This window comes from Astyanax mexicanus, chromosome 4 (genome assembly GCF_023375975.1).
Source record: "Astyanax mexicanus isolate ESR-SI-001 chromosome 4, AstMex3_surface, whole genome shotgun sequence".
Taxonomy (NCBI): domain Eukaryota; kingdom Metazoa; phylum Chordata; class Actinopteri; order Characiformes; family Acestrorhamphidae; genus Astyanax; species Astyanax mexicanus.
This window is the reverse complement of record NC_064411.1, coordinates 2,430,401-2,452,336: the sequence shown is the minus strand read 5'-3', so window position 1 is coordinate 2,452,336 and position 21,936 is coordinate 2,430,401. Positions and strand designations below refer to the sequence as shown.

At 40.5% G+C, this 21,936-nt stretch overlaps 1 protein-coding gene across 2 annotated transcripts in view; it reads right to left on the bottom strand.

Annotated features, from left to right (window-relative positions):
* LOC103025121 (ephrin type-B receptor 1) overlaps nt 1–21,936 on the bottom strand; it is a 328,663-nt gene that overhangs the window by 205,810 nt on the left and 100,917 nt on the right. For both annotated transcript variants that reach the window (XM_022664950.2, XM_049477190.1), the window contains exon 2: nt 18,597–18,661. In XM_022664950.2, the coding sequence (XP_022520671.2) occupies nt 18,597–18,661 (65 nt within the window). The remainder of the gene's footprint in view (nt 1–18,596; nt 18,662–21,936) is intronic.

Sequence of the window (21,936 nt, the reverse complement as noted above, 5' to 3'; positions counted from 1 at the left end):
ACGCCTACTCACAAACATTCCCCCTTAATTTAGTCCCTACACCCAGCACCAGCCCAACACCAGCCCAACACCAACCCAACATTAGCCCAGAGCCAGCCCAACCCCAGCCTAACACCAACCCAACACCAACCCAACAAATCAATACGCCAGACCAACGAACACACAGACCAACACCTAATCACAAACAATCCACCTTAATTTAGTCCCTACACCCAGCACCAGCCCAACACCAGCCCAACACCAACCCCACACCAACCAAACACCAGCCCAACACCTGCCCAACGCCAGCCCAACACCAGCCCAACCCAACACCAGCCCAACACCAGCCCAACCCAACACCTGCCCAACACCAGCCCAATGCCAGCCCAACCCAACATCTGCCCAACGCCAGCCCAACACCAGCCCAACGCCAGCCCAACCCAACACCTGCCCAACGCCAGCCCAACACCTGCTCAACGCCAGCCCAACACCAACCCAACCCCAGCCCAACACCAACCCAACATTTTTTTTTTAAATAACGAAAGCTGTAAAATCCCAACAGAAGCAACAAGCAGGATTATAACTGTGTAATAAATAATTTTTAACATGTCATAAGCATGTAACACACAGTTTCCTGTTATAAAACTGTTTTACTTCTATTGTGTTCGTTTTCTCAGCATCAGGGATGAGCTTTGTGGTGATAAACGAGTTTACCAAAAGTCCAGACCCAAATTAAAGGCCCCTCTCCCCTCCAGCTAAGCCCTGCCCCCTCCTCGCCTCTCTCAGCCAATGGTAATTTATCAGCGTTAGGCGGAGCTGTCCACGGCCGTCATTAGTCCAGCGGAGCTTAGGACCCAGCGGCCGACCGTCTGGGGAGCGTCTCCTCCCGTCTGCTCAAATGACTGCCATCGCTCACCGGCCCCTACGCCACGGGGCCCGACACACACACACACACACGTAACACACACACTTAACACACACACATAACACACACACTTAACACACTACGGCACATCATGCCTTACACCCCCTTGTGTGTGTGTGTGTGTGTGTGTGTGTGTGTGTCACTCGAGACAATATTGCATTATGTGAATTTGTCCGTGTTCACACACACACACACACACACACCCTCACACACACACACACACACACACACACACACACACACACACACACACACACACACACACACACACACACAGTGAGGAGTGCATGCTCATATATCGTCCTAATCGAATTGGTGGTTTTTTGTGACATTTCAGGTTATGAGGCGCACACACACACACACACACACACACACACACACACACACACACACACACACACACAATATACACACACACCATAAGACAACAGGCAATTCCTTTTAAATAAAAAAATATATGTAAATAAAACTGATGGTTCAGTGTAAAGTTTAATAATTAAAATATTTGAGGCTAAACACAAAATTAGATGTAAATTGTATGTAAATTCGTTATTTAATTTTTTTTTAAAGTAGTACAGTGTCCAATAAATACGTCTTCAACTATTTTTACAATTTTTGTTTTTTTCTTCTCCGTCCCTTTTTTATTTACTCATCTTTTAATAATTTTTTGGCATTTTGCAAGTTGGATTTTACTTAATTTTGGATTAAAGCACATTTCTTTTTTACTATACTGAATGAAAAAAAAAAAACAATAATTACATTTTCTACCCAATTTTCTATTTTATAGAAACTACTAAACGTTACGCCTACAGTATACGCTTATCCAAACATACTGTAATATTTACGGTAAATTTTATCGTCTTAAAAAACCCAAACTACGGTATTTAGCATGTAGCCAATCAGGAACAGTAGGCGGATACATCACATACACACATACGAGTTCCAGACGCGTTGGTAATCAGATAATGTGAAAACGTTTACATGACTGTTACAATAGCTTCACGCCACGACTCAAACTACGACGTGATCATCAGCTCATTTCCACTTTCCACAACTATAATAAACAATAATTACAAAAATAAATAATGATAAAATAAACGCTTCTCTGGAGAGCTTTTGTTTACAATCCTCCCCCTGTCACTCTCTCTCTCTCACTTTCTCTCTGTCATTTGGCGTGACTTTAGTTTCTGCTAGTTTTCTTTTTCCCGCCTGTTCTTGGGCTCCATATCTCCTTATAAGTTGTGTCCCAATAATTCACTATCCAGGGCAGCGGTATATTGTATTGGAGCGCGACCCTGAGGACACGGGTTGGATCCTGCGTGAGGAGCGGTTTGTTCATTTATTTATTTATTTATTCGTTTTTAATCCTTTCTTCTTTGGTTTACCTGCTTTTGAGATCAACTGTTCAAATTGTGCAATTGGGGTTCAACAACCCTCTGGGCTGGAGAGCTACTAGTCTACCGTAGCAGCACTACATGCCATTACACTTGCCGACTGCTGGTTTACTGGTCTACTACCTGAATAATAATAATAATAATAATAATAATAATAATCTGATAACTGCAGTAATCTGATTATATCTGGATTTGGCGTGTTAGCATGATAGCGTGTTAGCGTGGTCCACAGCTAGATCATTCTACAGATGTTCAGAGATGGAGATCTGGTTTCAGAACTGCTGTAATATTCCTGTAATGCCCTCAGGCTGGAACTGCCATAACATTAACTCCAGCCCTTATACACACACAAACACACACACACACACATCTCCTGCCTTCATAAACCTGTCACACAGCCTGCAGCGAGAGAGAGAGAGAGAGAGAGAGAGAGAGAGAGAGAGAGAGAGAAAGTACAACTGAGGTACAACTCAGCATGGCGGCGTGAGAAAACGAGTGGGAGGACGTAAACACAATAACAACATCAGAACTGAGATCGAGGAACGAGGGATAAGATAAGGAGAGAGAGATAAAGAGAGAGAGAGAGGGATTTAGAGGTTTAATTCGGACAGTGTAGATCTGTGTTGTCTTGTTAAACTACTTGTAATTGTACAGAATGTACTTGTATTTCTGCATAAATTGGTGATTAAATGTGTTCTGATCTACATCTACGTCACAACAACACACACAAACTGTACGTTACTGTATATGTTTACATGGTTTTATTGAACGCAACATGTTAACATTCACAGTGAGGGGGTAAATAAAAGTATATGGACCCCTTAACTAATGATAATATTTTCTAAGAGCTAATTGGAGGCAGGATGTAATGAGACCTATGTTCAAGAATTGTGGACTTAAAGCCTGAAGCTGGAAAGGGTTACAAAAGTATCTCTAAAAGCCTTGATGTTCATGTGTCCACAGTAAGACAGACGCTCTACAAAAATGGAGAGAGTTCAGCACTCTTTTTGTTGCTGCTTCTCTTACTAGGCGTGCAAGGAAGTCCTGTAAAGATGACTGCAAGAGCACAGCGCAGAATGATCATCAATGAGGTGAGGAAGAATCCTAGAGTGTCAGCTGAAGACTGAATACTGAATACTGTACAAATCTACAATAAGGAAAACAGTAAACAATAAAATATGCTTAAGAGTTTATGGGAGGACACCAAGGAGGAAGACACTGCTGTCCAAAAAAAAAAAAAAAAATTGCTGTACATTTGAAGTTTGAAGCAAAAGAGCACCTGGATATTCCACTATTGGCACTACTGGCTAAATATATACCGTGAACAGATGAAACCAAAAGTTGTTGAGTTGTTTTCAGAAAGAAAAAAGGCAGAGAACAGCATCATCACAGCAAAACCTCTCAATCCCAACTGTGAAACATGGTGGAGGGAGCATCATGGTTTGGGGCTGCTTTGCTTTGCTGCCTCAGGGTCTGGACGGATTTTGCCGTCATCAACGGGAAAAAAAATGAATTTCCAAGTTTACCAAGTTTACATTTATTAGGAAAACTTAAACTTAAGATCATCTGTCCTCCAACTGAAGCTCGACAGAGGACGGATGATGCAACAGAACAACGACCCAAAACATAATTAATGAAGTAAATCAACAACCGAACGACTTCAACAGAAGAAGATAGAAATTCTGAGCCTTCTGGAGAGTCCCGACCTCCTGAACCCAACTGAGATGCTGCGGCATCATGACCTCAAGAGAGCAATTCACCCCAGATATCCCATAATATTATAGCTGAACTGGAATGATCCAGAATTCCTCCTGACCGTGCACTGAGAATTCTCTCTCTCTCTCTCTCTCTCTCTCTCTTTCTCTCTGACAGTTCTTCAGAAGATGAAGAATGCTATGATAACAATATTCACTCTGCTCATATTATTCATCAAAGTCTCTGCGGCTGGAGAACTTCATCGCTGGCGTGTAAAAGTTTCATGAGACAAGGTCATTTCCTGAGGAGATCAGTGTTCATAGATCTCTCTCTCTCTCTCTCTATTTCTGTCTGTCTCTCTCTCTTTCTCTCTCTGTTCTGATTGGCTGTCAGTGCTGAGCTGAGAGAAGTGAGATGTCTTTATGTTTAGAAGCAGCAAAACTATTTCACTTCACAGTAGATCACTATGTATTCTTTTCACCGGACACTGGACTTACGATCACTCACTTTTTCTTGTTTTGTGTCCCATGACTTTTGTCATACCATGTCTCACAAATATATCACTTTAAACAAACATAATGTAATATTATTCCCCTTTTTATTTCCACACACAAGCCACACAACAGGTCTATGAACTATACAAAACATAAGACCACTATTCCATAAGGGCTCTGTCACTTTTATGCAAATAAGCTGTTGCTGGCCACGCCCCATTGTTTACGCCGCGTGTTTACCACACGTTAGCGTTAGCTTGTGCCAAACGGAAAAAACACAAACAAGCTAGTTCAGGCTTGACTGCGATAGAAAGTTCTTACATCTCCCTCTACATATGCCGACTCACCATGAACAGTAGATACAGATCCCTCCTTCAGAAGAAGTCTAAAGGCTAATTCTGCTGTGTACTGTTGAGGTTCTCAACCAGCAGACTGAAACGGACTGAAACTTTTCTTCAACTGATCTAGTAGTCGGGGCTCTGGTAGGGGTTGATGGGTGAGGGGGTGGAGCCAGGGTGGTTCTATGCAGGTTTTCTGGTTTATTGTGACGTCATAATAAGGGAGGAGCATTCTAAACGCCTCATAGAAGTAAATGATTCCTGACTCTCTTCAACTCTTTCAGCTGATTCAGAGAAATCAGAGTGTTTATAGTTTATAGGGGCAGTCCTACACACCTAGCATGCAAATACATGGTGTGAGGAGCCAATGAGAAAGGTGGAAGATATTTAATAATAATAATAATAATAATAATAATAATAATAATAATAAAATAAGGCATATAAATTCAACACTGCATATAGTGAAGTGAAGTAACGTGAAATGCTAATTTATTGGGGTGAATAAACATTATGTGCACATTGCACAGCTGGATTTAGGGCGTGTCAGTGTGTCTTTGCTATCGTAATGACGGGAAAAGTACACCTTGAGCAGTTTGAAACGCACAAAAGTCATGTACTAATTCTCTTAATTAATCATGGGTGTGGTTAATTTTGTGCGTAACATTTAAAAATATAAACCAATCAGTGTGCCAGTTGCTCATCAATCCCTTAAAGAAGCAGGTGAGCTCTGACTTTGGTGTTTTCGTATCTTAACAGCGCAGCGCCTTGAGGAAATGCTATGAATATACACCAGCAGCTCATTTAAGGGAGCAGTAATTATATTTTATTCTTTATTCTTTTTTTATTCTGTTTATTCTTGATGTAAAATCTGGATAAGTGTGTGTAATGAGCAGGATTGGGCTTCTGACTGTTCGCTGTTGTCCGGGTTTTAAACAGCCAGTGGCGCACCTGTTTTCCACCACCAAAACAGAAACACACCAGAAATTTACCTAAACTCATAATTTTAACAGTGTGGGAGCAAGGCGTGAAAATAGAATGTTAACATGGTGTAAGATAGCAATGAGCATCACAACGCACCTAGTGTAGGGTATACGATAGGATCCTATATATTCAAGTTTAGATGAAAAACACTAATAATCTTTGTCATTCCAGAATATTTCCCTTATACAAATCCATTTTATTTGTCATCATATGTTATCTATGTTAGCTGTGCATCTCACATGCTAATTACTGACCTGTAGAGCACTGTTAGCTTAGCATCATGGCTAAAGTGAACTGGTAAAGAGCAGAGAGCCCTGGCCTGGAGGAATCGCACACTGACATTATTCCAGTACCATATTTTATGAATTATAAGGCGCACCATTAATAAACGTTTATTCTCTGGTCTATTTTCATACATAAGTCACATTTAAAGCGACACTAGTAAGGAACAGGGGTGTCGCCATGTTTTCCTTCTAATTCAGCAGGTCTCGCCATATTAAATATATATATTCAAAAATATATATTTTAAAGTTAATTGAGTGCTGGATGTTAATCTACACAGCTTTCTGAGTAAAGCTTAGATTTCCAGTTTGTTAGCACAATTAGCAACAGAGCTAACCATGGTTAGCAGCAGCACTTAGCGCTAGTAAATGCCACCCATTAGCGCTACACTGAGGAACGCTGAGTGTTTAGGTAAACCAGGGCGCTATCAGCTAGCGGTTTATTCCACGTATCTTGTTTCAACACAGTAAAACAACACAGACTACAGTCTGATATATACTTACCTCTGAACGGAGAAAGAGCGAAAGATCTAGTGCTGCAGTTAGCAGCTAATGCTAATGCTAATACTGCTCCACCCTTAGTGCTGGAGAAACTTCACTAAAAAGCTTACCCTTTATTACACTGTACTTAATGCTTGACTGGGAGACTTCATACATAAAAGGAGCACTGTTGATTTATGGGAAACATAAATGATTTTAAAGTGCGAAATATATATATAATATATTTAATATAAACATTATACTATAGATTATAGATTGATAAGATCAGAGTAAGGTGCATAAATCTAATAGGTAAATCTGATAAAAAAGAGAGCTGGATTTTTTTTTATTTTTTTTTAATCAGTGCATGCAAACTTTTAAGCGGAGTATTATGGGATGTTTCAGTCTGTGCATGAGTAAAAACAGACCCTGGTAGTAGAAATAAGAAAGAGATGTCATCTAAAAAATTAGGGAGCGAAAGTAAAGTTTCTCCAGCACTAAGGCTGGAGCAGCAATAAGCATTTGCTGCTAACTGATATTTTCCCATTCAGATGTGATTTTTGTGGAGTGTAGCCTGCTGCTAACCCCAGCTAGCACTGCTGGATCAGCAGTATTAGCATTAGCCGCTAACAGCACTAAGCGCGAACTTTTTTGGACTATATATCGCTTTTTTTCGGACTATATCGGACTGTAGTCTGCATGTTAACCATGTTAAAACAAGCTACATGGAAGAAAACCGCTAGCTAATATCACCCTACTGGTCTACTGGAACACTCAGGTTTCCTCGGTGTAGTCCTCAGATTAGCCGCTAACGCTAATGCTCCAGCCTTAGTGCTGGAGAAATTTGTGAATCTACGCTTATTGTAGATGAACAAAAGCGCTTTATTCCCTCGTTTAAATTTTCCATAAAGTATGTTTTTTATTACAGTTTTGTTTATTTAGCTTATTTAACTTAGTTACCCACCACCACCCAATCCTAATTTATAGCTGCTGCTTCTCCAATAAATACAAGCTACAAAAACAAGGACACGGAACTGACAGTCCTGCACTTTGCTGGGCGGCACTTAAGAGGTTTTCTGCCCAAAGAGTGTGAGGGTCACTCACACACGCACAAACACACACACACTTAACACTATACACACACACACACACACACACACACTCGTCTCAAGTGGGACTACTGTAAGTAAAGGGAAGTGCCACTTTCTGCTAACATGTCACTCTGTGTTAACCCACACATCCTTACCCAAACACACACTACACACACACACACTATCTACACACACACACACACACACACACCTGCCACAACAGAAAATGGTCTACACTTAGAAGATGTTTTCAGTAGAAAGAGTGGAGTTTCTGTAATGGAACTATTAACTCTGATGGCATGTCACTATCTGTTAACTTGTACACACACACACACACACACATATATATATATATATATATATAAAAGTAGCTGCAGACAGTACACAGCAGGACTATCCAGCAGACTTCTTCTGAGGGGGGGATCTGTAATCCGTAAACCGTACCTACTGTTCATGGCGAGTCAGCAGATGAGGGAGGTGCAGGAACTTTCAAATGATGAGTTTTAATGTGTTGCCGTTTAGCACAAGCTAATGCTAACGTGTGGTGAACCCCTTAGCGATAGCTTATTTGCATAAAAGCGACAGAGCCCTTAAATGGGTCTTATTCAGGAGTGATTTTGTTCAAAGAACTTCACGAGCATGTTTTGTAGAGCCCATAGACCTGTTATAACTTGTGTAAAAAGAGAATTAATATATTTTTAAATACATATATATATATATATATAAACTATATATATATATATATATACACAAAGTATGGGTAAATGGACATTTTTTGTGGCATAATAACGTGTTTTCCAAAGTTAAACCGTCACTTTTCCGAAGTTCTGCTGAAGTAAAATATATAAATGTGTGTGTGTTTGTTTACTGTTTAGAAATGTAATACAGGTCCAGAAAAATGTTCAGAACGAGGTAATTTCCCCAAAAGTTACGCAGTGAAAAGCTACATTCAGGTCGGGATTAAAAAAATCTGCTATCAGGAGCAGAACCGGCAGAACCGGCGGAACCGGACGCTGAGTCCGGTCCAATCTGCTCAGCTATTACTGCATTACTGCAGACTCAATAACTGCGAGACTCTTAGCGTGAAATGGGTTTAAATGAGGACGCGAGAGCTGCATTCACAATCACACTGTGGAACAGCAGCCAATCAGAACGCAGAGATGCGAGAGAGCTACACTCAACAGACAAAAGTATTGGGACACATGCTCATTCGTTAATGTATTCATTAATTCATTAATTAACTGTTTCTTCTGAAATAAAGGGTATTATAAAGAGTTTATTTATTTGTTTTTGTTGGAGTAACTGTCTCTACTGTGCAGAGAATACTCTCTACTACAACTCCACAGAGATTTCATTAAACTCCGCCCAGTTAAACACGTTATTTGCATAATGGGTGTGTCCCCCAGATCCTAACTTACCATCAGTGTAAAATCTTAAATCTTGCCCACCAGGGCTTCCTTCCATTGGGTATTGTGTTATATTTTGTTTAATAGTTGTTTGTCCAGTCAATATGTTGTAGGCTATAAGAGCAAGTTACCATCCTTTGTACAGTAAAGTGAGATAAAGTGTTGGTAATGCACTAAGAAACACAATGGAAAATGACACGCTAACCCGTCCTGAATAATTATTAAATAATAAAAAGTCTTCTTCTCATTTATATATATATATTTTTTTTTAACTCTTTCCAGTGTTAGTGTAACAATTTAGGAACGTTTGTTTTGAAACCTTAACTCATCAGAGGCGATAAACTACCTCAATTAATTTGAGTACTTAGTACTTAATTTATTCGGGTTTACAGTCCTCCATGCCCACCTGGATCCCACCTAGTGCCCGCATCACCCCCATGTTACCCCACATGATGCCTGCTGGGTAATCTACGCCTGGCACCGGGTCATGTGATCAGAATCTCTCCAGGGATCATCATTCTATTAGAGGAACACCTGAGCCGGAGGGGAGATCAGCACCTGAACGGAACTAATATATTCTAAAAAAAAAAACTATGTTTTAAAGTAAATTTATCTTTTTTATGGTGAATGCTGATTGGACGTGCTGAGTAAGTGCTGGACCCGGCTCTGGAAAACAGCCAATAGTGTGTGTTTATGATAATCACTCCGGCAATAATGTAATTAATCTCTCTCATTCTGAATCTCTCTCAATCTCTCCTTTCAATCTCTCTCTCTCAATCTCTCCTTTCAATCTCAATCTCTCTAAATCTCAATCTCTCTCAATCTCTCTCTCTCAATCTCAATCTCTCTCTCTCAATCTCTCTAAATCTCAATCTCTCTCAATCTCTCTCTCAATCTCTCCTTTCAATCTCTCTCTCTCAATCTCTCTCTCTCAATCTCTCTTTTCAATCTCAATCTCTCTAAATCTCAATCTCTCCTTTCAATCTCTCTCTCTCAATCTCTCTCAATCTCTCTCTCTCAATCTCAATCTCTCTCTCTCTCTCTCTCTCTCTCTCAATCTCTCTCAATCTCTCTCTCTCAATCTCAATCTCTCCTTTCAATCTCAATCTCTCTCTCTCTCAATCTCTCTCAATCTCAATCTCTCCTTTCAATCTCTCTCTCTCTCAATCTCTCTCAATCTCTCTCTCTCAATCTCAATCTCCTTTCAATCTCAATCTCTCTAAATCTCAATCTCTCTCAATCTCTCTCAATCTCTCTCTCTCAATCTCAATCGCTCTCTCTCAATCTCTCTCTCTCAATCTCAAACTCTTTTTTATCTGTCTCTCTCTCTCTCTCTCAATCTCAAACTCTTTTTTATCTGTCTCTCTCTCTCTCAATTCGATTCAATTCAATTCAATTTAAAGAAGCTTTATTGGCATGACCATAGTTAATTACAGTATTGTCAAAGCATTAATTAATTAATTAATTAATTGATTAATTGAAGAAAAAAAAAAGAATAACAATTGATCAGTTATAACATACACATAAACAATCTCTCTCTCTCTCTCTCTTTATCTGTCTCTCTCTCTCTCTCTGTTTACCCAGCTGTTCTCTCACATTAATAATGAACCATTCTGCAGATGGTCAATGTGAATCCCACACACACACACACACACACACACAGCTGAGTGACAGTGATGGACAGCAGCAGGGACAGTGGGGACGGGTATTGATGTTTGGACGTCCATTAGCTCATCATGTTTTGTATTATAGACACCTGCCAACATCTCCCATACACACACACACACTACACACACACTACACACACACACACACACACACACACACACTGAACACAGCGGGCAGAGAGGGGTATCTTGAGATCCTGAGAAGGGGGTTCTGGGTTAATTTTTTTAATTTCTTTTATAAAGGTTTTTATCCTCTGTGATTTTATTCCCGTCCAGAACGATCATGTGCGTGTTTTTCTTTCAGACGTCCTCTGAGATTAAAAATTACAGGCTGAATTATCTACTGTTTTTCTCAGAACTCCGTGCTCCTCCGCTAATTTTAGTCCCGCCCGGACGCACATCTCCGAGTTTCGTCTCCTCGCCTTTAATAAAATAATAAAATAGATATTTGTCCACTGCCGCGCACCGTAATCACTGTACACTTTGGGAGTGCCACGGTTTCCACAGAGATCCACGTAAAAAAAAAACAAAAAAAAAACAACAGCGAGTGGAAATGGAGGAGCTACTGAACTCTGCCATGATGTCATGTGATCGACTAACTAAACTAAACTAAAGCCTAAAAACTCACTGATCCCCCTGTTTTTACAGTTGCAGTCTGAATGCAGGAGTTTAATTGTAGAAAACAATATTAATCTCTCCTTTAAAGTTTCTACTGTGACTCGTTTAGTTGCTTTATTTCTCAATTTTAAGTTTAATCCACCCGTCAGCGTAAGAGTTTCTCCTCAGCGGAGTTTATACATGTGTCCCAGCTTTTAAATGCCTTATTTTCTGACTTATACTGTATATACAGCTGAAAAAAAAATTAAGAGATTTTGCTATGTATAGCTTTATGTTTGAATAAAATGAACATTGTTGTTTTATTCTATAAACTACAGGCAACATTTCTCCCAAATTCCAAATAAAAATATTCTCATTTAGAGCATTTATTTACAGAAAATGAGGAGAAATGGAAGAAATAAAAAAAAAAGATGCAGAACTTTCAGACCTCAAATAATACAAAGGAAACAAAAAGTTCATATTCATAAAGAGATTTTAAGAGTTCAGAAATAATCAATATTTGGTGGAATAAACCTGGTTGGTTTTTAATCACAGTTTTTAATTTCATGCATCTTGGCATCATGTCCTCCTCCACCAGTCTTACACACTGCTTTTGGAGAACTTAGTTTTGAATCATTTCTTTCTTTGATTTTAAAGTAAAGAGGATGAAGGTTAAGTGTGTTGAGAGGAGATCGGGCTGAAGAATAAACCGGATTAATATTGTCGACATGTTGTTCAAACTCTGCTCAGCCTTTTCTTTAAAGCTACACACACACACACACACACACACACACACATGCTCGTGCGGTTCTTGCGTCTGATTGGCAGCTCCCTGAACACAGCTCGCTCTGTCTGGGTAATTCTCCTTTTCATGGCTGTTTGCCCCACCCCTCACCCACAGGTCAGAGGTCAGCTGCCTCTCCAGCAGCGCCGCATATTTAATTCATCGCTTCAGCTCGCCGAACATGTGCGCGAGTGTGTGTGTGTGTGTGTGCGCGCGAGTGTGCGAGAGACAGATTGTGAGATTTAATGCTCAGCTCGAAACACAAAGCAAAATGATGTACTAGTTCTCTTAATTAAATAATTCATGTGTGGTTAATTTTGGGCGTATTGTGAAATAATAAATCAATCAGACTCTGTCTCTTTAAGAGCTCATCATTCTCTTTGGCGGATTGCTATTGTAACGGTGCAGCTACCTGGACGTGTCCAACAAACTCTTCTCAGCAGAGGAAACTGAGCTGCTGGTTGACGCTGTGAAGGAGCTCCAGCAGCTCATTTACGGGAACAGCAATGTTATTTTATTTACTATTCTGTTTATTGTTGACGTAAAAGTTGGGTTTGTGCACTGTGTGTTCATGTGTTACCGAGATAGCGATGAACGTCTGACTGTTGGCGTCTGTCTAGGTTGTATTCAGTCAGTGGAGCTCCTGTGTTTTCTGTTACCAAGATAAACAAGATAAAACTCCAGAAATGTACCTGAACACACCTCATTTCCAGAACACCACGCCCATCCGTGTAGATATATTCAGAAGATCTGCTGCTGTTTAAACCAGGCAGGAGGAAGGAGTGAAAATAGACTTAAAAGAGAAAGAGAGAGAGAAAGAAAAAGAGAGAGAGAGAGAGAGAGAGAGATTGCTGCTGACCTTTTGAAAGAGCAGACCAGCAGTTGTTTCGTCTCTCCACTGGAGAAAATAATAACCATCAGTGCACGACTAAAGTTCTCCAAAGAACGTCTAGACCAGGACGTCCATAACAACAAGCTCTGCTCTGTTCATTGGTCAAATTCTCTGAACAGATTCTATTTATACTTATTCAGTAACGATGGTCGATACCAACAATTTCCTATCCGATCACAAACCAATCAGTGATACCAATCTGATTTTATGGCTAAATTGGAGCAGCCTGGTGTTCAATCTTCATTAATTGCACATTGCACCAGTAAGAGCAGAGTGTGAAGGTTCAATTATCAGGGTAAGAGCACAATTCTGCTCTAAATATTGCAATGCACACTATAACATTATGGGAGACATACCAGAGTTCAAAAGAGGACAAATTGTTGGTGCACGTCTTGCTGGAGCATCTGTGACCAAGACAGCAAGTCTTTGTGATGCATCAAGAGCCACGGTATCCAGGGTAACGTCAGCCAGCATACCACCAAGCAGGACCAACCACATCCAACAGGATTAACTGTGGACGCTGTAAGAGGAAGCTGTCTGAAAGGGATGTTCGGGTGCTAACCCGGATTGTATCCAATAAAAAACATGAAACCACGGCTGATCAAATCACGCAGAATTCAATGTGCACCTCAACTCTCCTGTTTACACCAGAACTGTCCGTCACCACAGTCAATTATTGTGCTCTAAAACCAGGTGTTTCACTTTCATTCTCCAACACCTGTATTTCTGTTTTGATTGCGTTTATATTTATATATATATAAATATCTAAAAGAGAAAATTCTAAAATACCATAAAAAATTGACACATAAAAAGTTTTAAAAAATTATAAAATATAAAATATATATAAAGATAATAGTGAAAGTAAAGTAAAATGTTAAGAATGATAAGAAATGATGAAATGAATAAAAAACTAATGATAAGAATGACAATATAAAACATAAAACGTAAAAGAAGAAGCTAATAAAAACCCACTACATTCACATACTGTATGAAGGTTCAGATTATCTCCAGAAAGTTATATGGAGAGCACTTGATAAGAGGTTGAGAGAGCACACACGCTCTCGCGTGGATGAACACACACTCCTCTGGGGGAGTTTGTTTCAACACTCTGGCATTTCATCGTAGTAAATATCCAACAGGCCGCTCCTGTTGCATTGTGGGTCGCCGCCAGGAGAGGCTGAGGCAAAGTGACAAGCTACGAGCGCTAACAGTCCCTCGCGTGACACAACGGCCACGGCCAATCAGAGACGAGCGCAAACAGAGCGAAATACTGTACCTAACAACTGCATTCCTCCCTTTAACCACCCCCTCAGCCACCCCCTCAACCCCCCCAACAGCTTCCCAGAGCCAGCGTCTTGCTGCTGCGGTACGCTAATGGTGCCGCGGAGACGCTGCGTTAGTCACAGCAGAGCGGGCACCGCCGCGGACGCCTATATATTACAACACACACACACACTCTGTACACGCTCTGTACACACACTCCCCTGGTGCTCAGAATAAGGGCATTCATGTAAATATCTGAATATATCATTCCATGCTGGATGGACCATTTCCAGACCCAATAACACATTCCGAGCCTGAGTTACATCACCTGGATTTGGATCTAAACTCGATTCTAGAACTGATTATTATTTCATATCCAGGTTCGAGTATAAAAAAACACCCTGAAGTATGCAATGCACATGCCAACATTCTGTTTGCCAAGTTTTATATTTTTATAGCGGAATCAGCCTGAGCTGTATGTTCCAACAATACAAAAATCAGCATGAACCACGTGTCAAGGTTGCCAGTTGCTGAGTATAATATGCCAATCGGCCCATGGCACTTTTGCCAACAACCTGGTGAGTGAATCCCAACAACCGTTGTACCAACAACCTGGTTCCTGAGTATAATATAACTATAGTCCTGAGACCATTGTGCCAACACCCCGGATGCTTAGTACAATATAGGAATTTTCCCAAGAACGTTGTGCCAAAACTCCAATTGATGAGTAGAAAATAACAATCGGCCCAAGCCTCTTATGCCAACAGCTGCTGAGTATAATATAACAATCAGTAGCTTGTAAATTGCTTGTGCCAATGCCCCGGTTGCTGTGAATAATACAGAAATCGGCACAAGCTGTGTGTTCCAACAGCCTGGTTGCTGAGGATAATATAGGGATTGTCCAAAGACCATTGTGCCAAAACTCCGGTTGCTGAGTATAATATAAGGATTGGCCCAAGCCGTTCATGCCAACACTCTGGATGCTGAGTATAATATAACAATCGGCCCAAGCCACTTATGCCAACACCCTGGTTGCCAAGTATAATATGGCAATCAACCCAGGTCGCTTATGCCAGTGTTGAGTATAATATAACAATCGGCCCAAGCCGTTTACGCCAACACTCTGGATGGAGAGTATAATATGGGAATCAGCCTAAGACGTATGTTCCAACACTCCAGTTGCCAAGTATAATATAACAATCAACCCAAGCCACTTGTGCCAACACTCCGGGTGTCGAGTATAATATGACAATCGGCCAGAGTTGCTTGTGCCAATACCCTGGTTGCCAAGAATAATACTGCAATCGGCAAAAGCTGGTCTTGCTGAATATAATATAGGGATTGTCTCAAGACTATCGTGGCAACCCCACGGTTGCTGATGATAATATAGAGATTGTGCCAAGACTATTGTGCCAAAACTCTGGTTGCTGAGTATAATATGGGGAATTTCCCAAGACTATTGTACCAAAACTTTGAATGACGAGTATAATATAGGGATTGTTCCAAGACTATTGTGCCATAACTCTGGTTGTTGAGTATAATATGAGAATTTTCCGAGACCATTGTACCAAACCTCCGGTTGCTGAATCTAATATAGGGATTGTATTAAGACCATCGTGGCAACACCCCGGTTGCTGAGTATAATATAGGGATTGTCCTGAGACCATTGTACCAAAACCCCGGTTGCTGAATCTAATATAGGGATTGTATTAAGACCATCGTGGCAACACCCCGGTTGCTGAGTATAATATAGGGATTGTCCTGAGACCATTGTACCAAAACCCCGGTTGTTGAATCTAATATAGGGATTGTATTAAGACCATCGTGGCAACACCCCGGTTGCTGAGTATAATATAGGGATTGTCCTGAGACCATTGTACCAAAACCCCGGTTGCTGAATCTAATATAGGGATTGTATTAAGACCATCGTGGCAACACCCCGGTTGCTGAGTATAATATAGGGATTGTCCTGAGACCATTGTACCAAAACCCCGGTTGCTGAATCTAATATAGGGCTTGTCTCAAGACTATCGTGGCAACACCACGACTGCTGAGTGTAATATAAGGATTGTTCCAAACTATTGTGCCAAAACTCTGGTTGTTGAGTATAATATAGGGATTGTCTCAAGACTATCGTGGCAACACCACGGTTGCTGAGTATAACATAGCGGTTGTTCCAAGACCATTGTGCCAAAAATGTGGTTGCTGAGTATAGTATAGGGATTGTCCCAAGACTATTGTGACAACACCCTGGATGCTGAATATAATAGAGGGATTAGAGAGACCATTGTACCAAAACCCCGGTTGCTGAGTATAATATAGGGATTTTTACAGGCTGATGGGAGCAGGTATCAAACAACGCTGTAGTTAGTAGTTTGACCTTAGATTGATACATGACAATAGTTTGACACTTCTATTCTTTTGATCTTTTCCACGACCACAGGACCACAGTGTCTTTACACATGAGAAGCTACTCCCTGCATCAGTTAGGGTTAGATAACGTGTTACCCATGCAGTAATTACTTATCCAATGGGAGGCTTTGTTTCATGCATTAATTGCATGTAAGAAGAAAGAGAGAATATGAGAGTGTTCTTAAAGAGTGAAAAAGCGAGAGATGGAAAGAGTGAGAGAGGGAGGTAAAGAGTGTATGTCACCTTGCCGTGTCCCGACGCTCTCGTATTGGATCTAAATGCTAATCTCTCTGTACCCCTCCGCCATGATTTCTCTAAATGTGTGTTCTCTCTCTCTCTCTCTCTCTCTCTCTCTCTCTCTCTCGCGTACTCTCTCTCTCTCTGTGCAGCGTAAGTGCCTTCATTATGTCATTAAGTCACTGTGAGTGCAGCCTGGATGGAGAATAATGGCTGCGATGATGAAACAGACAGCGAGATTCACTCTGTGACTTTCTGATGAGAGGAAGAGAGAGAGAGAGAGAGAAACGGACTCTCGCGAATGCTAATGCTAATTCGGCTCCGTTTGAATCCAGACGCAATAACAACACCTGGAGAGCGTAATCATTTTACTGTGTGATTTAAAGCTAATCTGAAACCATTTAATGACTCATTCTCTCCTGCCTGCTCTCTCGCGCTCTCTCTCTCACTCAGACTCTCTCGCGCGAATGCAGCATTGTGAGTGGTAATAGGGTAGGATTTGGCTTCTTGGTGGGCTCTTTTTTTTTCACAAAAGCTGGAAAATAAACAAGATTTCGAGCAGCGTAAATAAATAAAAAGCTGCGGCTGTGAGAATGAACTTTTCTTCTTTCTTTCTTTTTTCTTTTTTTTAGTCTTATTAAGTATAAATCCTGCTTTGGTCTGAATCACAGAACGGCTGCGTTTCGCTGGTTGAGAGAGTGAAGTGCTACGATATCAGTCTATCAGTCTGTTTTCCCTACTGCACCTTTTATCCAGGTAAATCAGATTCAGGTTCATTTTCTTTCAGTGCAGTTCTCTTTGGTAGAAGTGAATACAGTGATCACACATGAATAAAGACCAAACTACAGCTATAAACTCATTTATAATCATATAATCATTATCTCTGCTGCTGCTCCATGTTAAACTGTACAAAAACATACATTAATTCAGATCACTCCAAAACTAAATCCAAATCAAACAAAAAAAAAGGTCAAACCAAACCGAATCCAACCCAAATCAAAGCCAACTCAAACCAGACAAAACCCAAACCAAAGGCAAGTCAAGCCTAACCAAAACCAAAATAAAACCAAACTAAACCAAACCAAAAACAAATAAAGCCTAAACAAATTAAAATAAACAAGTCAAGCCTACACCAAACAGAAACCAAAAACAAGTCAAGTCTTGTCAAGCCAAACCAAACAAAAAATTGTTAAAGCCTAATGAAACCCAAACCAAAAATGAGTTTAGCTAAAACAAAATAAACATAAAAATGGGTAAAGCATAACCAAAAACAGGTCAAGACTAGTCAAGCCAAACCAAACCAAACCCAAACCAACCTAAACCAAACCAAACCAAACCCAAACCAAACTAAACTAAACTAAACCAAACCAAGTCAAGACAAGCCAAATCAAAACTCAAACTATTGAAAAGTTTACAGATTCTTATTCAGACCAGAATATACCAGCTAAAGGTGTGAAAATGCTGTCAGATTTCTGAAGTGACTTCCCCTTAACATTATAATCCTCTCTTTAAGAGAATGCTTTTTTTAAAGATATTTTGCATAACAAAACACTAAAATATCTCTTTAAAACGTCAATATAGAAATACACTTTACCGATAATCTTTCTTCTTTAGGGTTTTATTCAGTCAAAAACCCAAAAAGTCTAAACGTACAAATACAGAAACACTCGGAGAACTCACCCCTGATGCAGGGTACGCCGTCCACCCCAGCTCAGCCGTCGCCGTCCGAGTATCCATCATCGTTTCTGAGAGAGAAAGAGAGAAAGAGAGAGAGAAAGACATGAGACACAGAGCACTGATTTCTCTATTAATGTAGCTTCCCAACCATTAGCTGGTTTCGTTTTCGCCACTGTCACATGATAACACCTCACTGAGAGTATGAAAGATAACACAAATAAAATATATACAAACAGCTGCTGTACAGATCTCAACACAAGGAATTATGGTTCCAGGATTCAAGGATTCAACACGCTCAGAGGAGAACACTAACTGTCTATTGGAAAAATGACTGATATAGCAAACAGATTCCCACAATCAGGAGCATTTTGCCAGGTGATAGGGAACAAGGAGGGCCATCGTATCTCTTGAGCTGTTGTCAGAAACCTGACTTGGTCAACATGGTTAGTGTTGGTTTTACCACTAGGGGGTCCTATAGTAAAAAAAAAAAAACACAATTTAGGCTCTAAAAAAAGCCAGTGTTACTTAATCAACACCTGTTTGATGGTTTATGTCCATGTTATACCACAGGACATGTCAAAAACAGGAGTACAACTCTAGATATATTGTCTTTATGAGGATTTTGTTAAGGTACTAGTCTGAAACTGGAACTTAAATTATTATTATGGACTGATTTTGGACTCGTTTGGGGGATAAAAGTGACTTTTCTCAGAGCTTTGCATCGATCGTGCAATTCCAGTCATCTCTTTACTTAGGAACAGCAGCAGGAGCTCCTCAGATAAAGAGCTGTTCTCATTTCTCTCTAGACAGACCATCACTGAGCTTCCATCTCTCCAGTGTGCTAGCTTGTTATGCTAACTGTGTTAGTTAACGAGCTGTATCTGCTTCTTTGGCGGTGCTGTTCTACACAGTGCTCCTGTACACAGCAGCGCCTCTACTGGTGTGGCGGTATATGAAAACTGCATACTGCTACTGGTACTATTGCTGATTTAATCAATAAAATCTCTTAAATTACAGTGTCTTTCAGAAGAATTCGAAGTAATCCGGCTCAAAACAAGCTAAAGACGTCTCTCAGACGGACTTTCTGTAGATCTGAGACGAGCCTGGAGGACTGGAGAGTCGTTAGCATGACCTAAGACTTCTTGAGGACACGCGAAACCCACACAAAGCGTCCCCACAACCCGTAAGTGTCCAGCTCGTCTCCCGGCTTATCACTGCAGATATCTTTCACTGGAGGAGAGAGAGGACTCTTCACTGATCGCCCACACTACCACTCACTGATAAGACTGTTTACTGAGAGAGAGAGACAGAGAGAGAGAGAGAGAGAGAGAGAGCACGAGAGCGAGAGGAACATAAGCCAGGTAGCACAAGTCCCACTAGACACACAGGGACAAACAGCCTCTTATAGTGAACTGGGTAAGAACATTGTGAACCTCCTCCTTCAGAACCAACTGCTATTCAGAACAACCTAAATTTCCAGACGCTGCATCTCCCCAACAAACACAGTGTAGATTCAGCCAGAGGGACAACCATCCAATCACAAACCAGAACCAAATCAGACCAGAACAGAGCAGACTATCATAAATATTAGTCTTTGTGATGCATCAAGAGCCGACGGTATCCAGGGTAATGTCAGCATACCACCAAGAAGGGCCGACCACATCCAACAGGATTAACTGTGGACGCTGTAAGAGGAAGCTGTCTGAAAGGGATGTTCAAAGGGGTGCTAACCCGGATTGTATCCAAAAAAACATGCTTGCCATCATCAGCTGCCGGAGCCCCGAGAGAGCACAGTTGGTCTTGCTGTTTCTCTCTCTGGGTGGGTACAGTACAGTAAATGGCGCTCTCTCTTTCCCCTCATCACTCCTAGGGTGATGTGGATGAGCACAAGGCTGCGTCTGTGAGCTGATGTATCAGAACCACAGAGTCGCTGCGCTGCTTTCCTCCGAGCGTTAGCACTGTGATGCTACTCGGCTAAAGAGGTTCTGAAAGAGGCGGAGTCTGACTTCACATGTGTCGGAGGAGGCGTCACTAGTGATAGAGGGAGCCTTAATAAGTGGGTTGGGTTATTGGCCGAGTAAATTGGGGAGAAAATGGTAAAGAAATAGAAGTAAAATTATAAAAAAAGCTAAATCTTTAGTTCTGATTGGCCCACGAAGACAAGGACTGTAAGTAATTCAGGGTAAGTAATACCCAGATAACTCTGAAGTTACAGTAAAGAGATTATATCTGGTTTTCAGTATCAGCAGAGAGGCTGTGGATGAGATCAGACTGCTGGAGATCTGAGATTTAATGATCTCTGATCTCAGACCGCTGGAGAAGATCTGAGGAGGATCAGATTTCCAGCTTCATTCTTCTTTCATGTGCGGTGAGTTCAATCAATCACACTCGCTCTGCTCACATCTACAGTAAAACATCTACAGCGAAACATCTACAGTAAAACATCTACAGCAAAACATCTACAGTAAAACATCTACAGTAAAACATCTACAGCGAAACATCTACAGTAAAACATCTACAGTAAAACATCTACAGCAAAACATCTACAGTAAAACATCTACAGTAAAACATCTACAGTAAAACATCTACAGCGAAACATCTACAGTAAAACATCTACAGCAAAACATCTACAGCAAAACATCTACAGCAAAACATCTACAGCAAAACATCTACAGTAAAACATCTACAGCGAAACATCTACAGTAAAACATCTACAGCAAAACATCTACAGCAAAACATCTACAGTAAAACATCTACAGTAAAACATCTACAGCAAAACATCTACAGTAAAACATCTACAGCAAAACATCTACAGCGAAACATCTACAGTAAAACATCTACAGCAAAACATCTACAGCAAAACATCTACAGCAAAACATCTACAGTGAAACATCTACAGCGAAACATCTACAGTAAAACATCTACAGTAAAACATCTACAGTAAAACATCTACAGCAAAACATCTACAGTAAAACATCTACAGCAAAACATCTACAGCGAAACATCTACAGTAAAACATCTACAGCAAAACATCTACAGTAAAACATCTACAGTAAAACATCTACAGCGAAACATCTACAGTAAAACATCTACAGCGAAACATCTACACTAAAACATCTACAGTAAAACATCTACAGCGAAACATCTACAGTAAAACATCTACAGTAAAACATCTACAGTAAAACATCTACAGCGAAACATCTACAGCGAAACATCTACAGTAAAACATCTACAGTGAAACATCTACAGCGAAACATCTACAGTAAAACATCTACAGTAAAACATCTACAGCAAAACTGCTGAGGTGAATGTGTCATACAATAGCACTTTTGAGGTAAATATA